General features: G+C 35.0%; 1 protein-coding gene across 2 annotated transcripts; it reads right to left on the bottom strand.

Annotated features, from left to right (window-relative positions):
- Positions 1-311: 311 nt before the first annotated feature.
- LOC112717001 (beclin-1-like protein) lies at positions 312-6,016 on the bottom strand. Of its 2 annotated transcripts, none has more exons than XM_025769088.3 (10): positions 5,618-6,016; positions 5,109-5,443; positions 4,705-4,875; positions 3,885-4,009; positions 3,638-3,686; positions 3,243-3,401; positions 2,821-2,906; positions 2,106-2,177; positions 1,707-1,856; positions 312-735 (listed from the first exon to the last, which is right to left on the bottom strand). In XM_025769088.3, the coding sequence occupies exons 1-10, from the start codon at positions 5,772-5,774 to the stop codon at positions 711-713; spliced, it is 1,329 nt and encodes a 442-aa protein (XP_025624873.1). In that variant the 5' UTR covers positions 5,775-6,016; the 3' UTR covers positions 312-710. The 2 variants fall into 2 exon arrangements, with proteins under 2 accessions (XP_025624873.1, XP_025624872.1); XM_025769087.3 differs by having other exon boundaries at positions 312-716.
- Positions 6,017-6,847: the final 831 nt, after the last annotated feature.

Raw genomic sequence — 6,847 nt, 5'->3', positions numbered from 1 at the left:
ATACCTATTGTATATCGATTGGTTACGATTTAATCACAAACTTTAGACATAATTAATATTTTGAAAGTTAAATACCAAAATTCTAAGACTACCATCGAAATTCCCTAATGATAAATTACTTAATGGAAAAAATAAAATAAAATCTATTAACATGAATCCTTTTTTGTTACAACCTTAACATGTATTGTACTTTATTATTATTAATAATGATGATGATGATATGTACACTAGAAATTCGTCTTCTTTTAGATAAAAGTTTACGCTGATGTACCTAAACGAAGAAGAGCAGTTTATTATGTTTAACACTGAACTTTGTATAGGAAGAGAAGTTCTATACTTCTATAGCTATTGAATAGATTTCCACATACAATATCAAATGTTGAATACTTGTCACACCATGGTATTCTAAAAACTAAATATTTCTATGTACACATTTGGGTGTGGTGTAAGCCTAAAACCTAGCTAGCATATGTTCAAGGTTTGAAGATTAAGACTTGTTGGGTTCAGTGCCTCGCTTTGTGTACAAAGAACCTACACCAGGCACTTCAGAATGTGAAGATACGATTGCTGAAAGAGGTTGAAAGTTGGTGTTCCCAACAAACCAATAGAGAGCCCATTTCAAATTGCAAAGGGTGTACTTGAGAGCTTTTGTCCAGTTTTCCTGCTTATTGAAGCTTTGAGTGATGGAATAGTTTTCCACTTTGTCATTATCAATCCTGCAAATCATCCAAAAATCTGTCATTTGTTAAATACCACAAACTAACAAGTATACCTAATACAGGAAACAAACAAACAAAACAAAACAAAATAAAAATGGCGTGAATCGTCGAAATATGAATAACTGGATGTACGACATTAAGTTCTCCATGAAAGAAACAGTGAAGCTTTTACTTTACAATGAAGCAACTTTTGACCGATGTGAAAGTTTATTCTATTTCACAACCAACTTTGGGATCTCCAGTAAAGAAGAAATTTGTTTGGATAAAATTTAATGCAAGAGCCAACGCCCAAATGTAAAGGTCTTGAAAAAGCAAAGCTTCAGAGAAATTTCGAGAACTATTATCAATGAAAAACTCAGCTCACAAACTATTTAGAGATCTGTATGAAGGCATGTAAAGAATTGTTCATAAATACCAGTCCACGTCAAAGCACAAACATGGTAAAGCTTAGCTCATTCCCGTTCTACAGTCTACTGTCTGTATTTTTGTATTTAATAAAGAAAGGGAAGAGCAGAGATAGAAATCCAGCCTGGATATGCACCAGAAGAGATTATGGACACAGAGCAGGCTTAGTTTGGTTCTTTCCTCTTTGCGGAAAAGACTCAAAAGAGCTGTAAATCTCATGCATTTGTTCAAAAGCAACATAAATTCCATCAGTTATGACTAATTAAACAACATGCTCATGCATATCATAAGTTATGCCTTGAGTCACATCACATTACTCTCAGAGATCAGCACAAAATGAACCCTTGGGTATTATTCCCTCCATAATTCTTCGTCAGCATATTTAGCAAAAGGCATGAAATGTAATTCAAAAGGATTTAAATTTGATGACACCAACACCAAATTTCTCTTCATCCGACAATTAAGAGTAATGTGATCTCAATGTGAAACAGTGGAAGGTAAACTTTTAGGCATTTGGTCAGTGTCCAAAGATAAAACACACTACAATTAATATGTATCAGTATTATATGCGATGGTACTTACTTGTATGGAAGTTTGAAACATTTCTCAGGTGGAATATTATTTTCTTGATCTTTGGACTTGGCAAATTCTGCAAAATCCTTGAGACATGCCAAAAACAATGTCATTGCTTTGTCATAGCGTGTACTCCAGAACAAGTTCACTGGACCAAACCTGCAAAATCAACCCCATCCAATGATGATTGTTTTGAAACAAATCAACCATGACTGAACTCTGTATATAAATGTATATAACTGAAAGCTGGACAATTTGAATTTGCTGTCAGCCAGCCAGTTGAATCTGACATCCCTTCAAACATTATACTTCAGATTTTGACTCCACTTAAGACTAAATCAAATGTTATATTCCAAATAAAGACAAATAAAAAATGGCCAAAACAAAAACAACATGTAGCATACTTACAGCTCATAGGTACTGTTGTTGCTATCTGTGATACGTGGGTAGCTGCCCATAGGAATTATTTTTATCCGATATCTAAAGATCGATGGATTAAGGATATCAAATGGCCAATGAGATGTGTAAACATTTAGGACAAAGTTTCAGTTAGCCATAAAAATTCAATACAATTAAAAACCTATAATATACCATAAATACAAAAGATACAAATAAAAAATCCGAATTCTAATTAAACTGTTAGCAGCAACCTAGATTATCTGCCACCAAATATTTGTAGACATTATCTCAAGAAATTTATCCCCAAAATTAAAAAATAATTAGAGGGGAAAAAGAGTGGACAATAGTGTCCATGTAACGCAATACAGCAAAAGAGGATAATAGTACTTAAATGAAGTTTAGCTTGCCTTCCGACAAGATTTTAACAATTAAATACATATGACCTTAGCTTGAATTCCAAGATCTTAAATTAAATGCATATGCCCATGAAGCAGAAGTATGCTTCCAAAATCATTATTTGTGATATTTTCTTCATAACAGCTGTAAGAAGAAAATAATTTGAACAAGCACTTTTTTTTATTCTATGAATAAGGATTTGATAAGTCATGCATTAAGAATTCCAATCACATGTTTGGAACTGGATTCACTAAGACCCAGAAGAAGTTCAACTACATTAAAAATAACTAGAAAAAAGATAGTCCTATTTGCATAATGAAATGGATACTGAAACTTTGGTCGAAAATACTGGCACATTGTATGGAGGAGAAGGCAAGCTTGGCCCCATGCAGCATTTATCTCATCCCATTCAACCTAAAATTATGCAAATAGTAAATATCATGTAAAAAGATTGAATCTTCAATTTGCAAGAACTAATATTTAAGATAACAGGAATGAAAAACTGCAAAATTTAGCATTCAGAAGAAGCAGATCTTTCAGACCACAATCCAGAATGAAAATTGGGCAAAGCATGAAACAAATAAATAGTATTGCAACTCAAACTGATGACTGTGTATTCAATATTATTCATATAACATGGTAGCTTGTCAATTACTCTAAATGTCAAAGATGCAAATCAAGAAACAAAGACCATGCACATTAGGGTCAACAACACATTAAAACAAGAAACACAACATGCTCGCATCTTACTGGAATTTTGGGGAGCCTTCCAAGTCGAAAATTGTTGATGGTTCCAAATTCTCCATCATGTGAAATGGGGAAGGCATCATTAAGCACATTGGTTTTCTTCAACAATTCTAAATGTGCTTGTGAAACTTCAATCTTGGCCAAAATGGCATCTCTCTCCTCCTGTTTATTTAACTATTCTTGCTCAGTGCTCAGACATCAAAGTCACTAAATAAAAGCAATAAACAGATATGCTCTAACTAAAAATAGAAAATGAAATACACAGATGATATGTGGGTATTCAAATCATAGTCATAAAGCAACCCCAAACAAAATTGCTAGAATAAAATTTCCATGGACCATGGTAGATAGTATGTGGGTATTCAACTAAGGCAGGAAAAAAAAAAATACTGACAAACCTGATAAGAAGTTAATTGAAACTGAAAATTATTAAACTCATGCCAGTACCTGTTACAATTTCAGACACATGAAATCAGAGATTGAATCAAGCATCCAAAAGATTCAGAGAACAAGAAATAAAGATCACTCCACGTTTGTAGCAAATATTCTTTTAGGATCCAAGAATCAAGGATCTATGAAGCATCTTGCACTATGTTGTCATTTTATTAAAAAATATCGCATTGTAAGGAGCATGGAAACCTATACCGTTCCTCCAATTCTTTAAAGCGGCTTGACTTTAACTCTAGTTCCCTTAGTTCAGCTTTTACTTCAGCATTCTGCTTCTCAGATTCTTCAATGGCGGCTTCAAGCCTCCTTTCTTCTTCCTCAATCTTGAATTACATTCAGCAATAAATCACTAATTCAGCTTGGTAAAAAAATTAGATGGCATCCTAAACAAAATGATGTAACCATAACAGAATTTCTCAAGGTAAAAACAACTCATATATCAATTCCATATGTCCACACAAAGAATGATTTGAAATTAAAGGTGCTGTAAAACAATCATTTCCACTTAGAGATGGAAACAAATAGCATATATCTTATAGATATTAGCAAATGTTTACATTAATTTCCAGATATGTAGTACATATAAGTGGGCATTATAAAATTCTGATAAAGCTAATATGCAAGATCAGATTACCTCGGGATTGGGGTAGAATTGGAAGCTTAAACAAAATTCAAGACAACATAGAACAATATCCAAGTGGACTTCCTAGAACTTATTATTGTTGCAAGTTGCAACAGCAAGTGTGCTATTATATTAAAGATTTGCAATTTTATTAATTATGGTGTGATATCACCCCTTCTGCATGCAACCATGGCAAGATAACCTATAAACGATGACAATTTGCAATGCGAGTTTACTGTACAATCAACCAATATATCATGCAAACATGCACTGGCAGCAATTATTGTTTGTTAATCGATTTATCTCTACAGTTATTACCACTGAATACTAACAGTTTGCTTGATCAAGAAATAGTAAACTAACGAACAAAATGGAGATAGTGAACCTGACGAGCACCTTCAATTTCTCCTTGAGAAAGTCAGCCTCACTGAGGACATCTCTAGTTTCTCCCTCCAAACGTTTAAGACAGGCCTCATATGCTTCAATGTCCCTGTTGACATCTTCAACCTCCTTATCAAGCTTATCAGACAATACCCTCATACAGTCAAGGCATAAAGGCTGCTCAACCTGAGATGGAACAATTTAATTGCTTCAAAAATCAATAATAGAAATCGATTTTATTCTATTGTATTCAAGTATCATAACCAAATTGATTCCTTTCAATTTCGACAAGTTTTCAAAGGCAAAGCAATCAAATCAAACAATAGCATTCTTAACATAAGAAGTGATTCACAGCTCAAATCATCAAATCCTACTTTTGCATATTCCAAACACTACCTATAGGTTTCTTCAATCAATACCTGTGTCTGCGTCGTGGCAATATCAAATGCACGAGTCAGGACAGTAATAGTCGCGTTAAACCCCGAATTATGAGGCTGCAAATGGCCATTGTGATCAGACCCGCTGGGAGCCACGTGGCTCCCACTGCCATCAGAGGCAGACTCTGACTTGTACACAACAACAAAAGACTCCTCCATAGCCTTTCCTGGCTGCGAAGCAGCGGCAGCATCAGGCTGACTGTTCGCGCCGGAGCGAGGACGAGGAGGTTTCTGCTTCGGCAACACAACATACGAATTATCCATCTTAGTCGTACTTAGCACACTACTGGCAACATGAATTGATGATCCTTGCATCCCTTTATCAGGCATAAACCATCGCAAGTAAGCATATCACAGCATGTTCCAATTTACAGATTTATTAATGCAATCAATTAAATCAACGAATGGTGAAAAATTAACAAAAGAAATTAATAATTTCTTAAATGATATAATATATAGGGCGTAAGGGAAGGGAAGAAACCCTAACTGACCGGAGCGAGAGGGGTCCGAGAAGAACTTGTCGGCGTAGGAATCCACGCCGACGATGCAGAGAGGATTGCGACAGTTCTGACAAACCCATCGTGGCACATTCGGGTCCACCGGGAAGCTCCGATTCCGAGTCCTATCGGTCATCGCATCCTTCTTCATGATACTTCTCTAAACCAGCTCCAAACAGTTTCTGACGAAAGCAGCGGCGGGAGCAGACGAACCTGCGGTGGCGAGCGGAGGCGGAGGCGGAGGAGAGAGATGCACGAGTCCTTGGCTACTACTAACCTGACAATTCTTCTTTCCGTCGTAGTTGTTTTCTCCTTCTCCTTTTGAAACGGTGTCGTTTAGATATTCTGGTTAGGAAAAAACGGATGCGGGGAAAAAGTTTTAAGTTCCGGTTCAAGAGGTTCACCAATGCCCGGTTCAAACTTCATAAAGTGTTCCGTCATAGTTCGACTGGTTGGACCATTGGGCTCGGTAATTTTTGTATAATTCACACTTTTGTTAACGACAAAAGTACTCCAAGGGTGACGGTAACGACGATGGTTGTGGATGGCAATTTTCTACTTGCGCCAGGGAGAAGGGTTAGAACTTAGAACCACTTTGTAAAAATCTTACTTTCTTTGAAGTTGATAAAATTAAATTTGACGAACACATCAGATGAAAAAGTTAAAAGGGAAAGGAGATTTAAAGGGTATAAAATCCTATGTAAAGTAAGGGTATGGGTATATTAGTAAATTTACATATTATAATTTTTTAATATTTACTGTAGACTTAATTACAAAACTAACAATAGTATAAATTATAAAATTTTAATTAAAAAAATATAAAGACTTAGTTACAAAGATGAAAATTATAAAGACTGGTAAATTAATTTAACTTTAAATTTATAATCACGTTTTTATTGTTTTAAAAAGATATTTAATTTAACAAAGCATATTGAGGCATATTCGCTAGTAGGGGTGGCAAGCGAGAAACTTCGTTCTACCAGAAGTCCGGGCTGGCCCGCCTTGCCCTGCCTAGTGAGGCATTTCTAGAATTTCACTCCGCTCCCGTCTAATAAACATAATTATAAACCAAGTTTTCATTTAAAACATTATTATAAATATTATCTCCAAAGCAAAATAAACATAATTCAAAACATAATTATAAATTTTGTCTCCAAAGCAACATAAACATAATCCAAAACATTCAATTTTCATCCTCATACTCTTGTAAATTGGGTTGGAAGA

Source organism: Arachis hypogaea, chromosome 10 (genome assembly GCF_003086295.3).
Source record: "Arachis hypogaea cultivar Tifrunner chromosome 10, arahy.Tifrunner.gnm2.J5K5, whole genome shotgun sequence".
Taxonomy (NCBI): Eukaryota; Viridiplantae; Streptophyta; class Magnoliopsida; order Fabales; family Fabaceae; genus Arachis; species Arachis hypogaea.
This window is presented reverse-complemented; position numbering and strand designations above follow the sequence as displayed.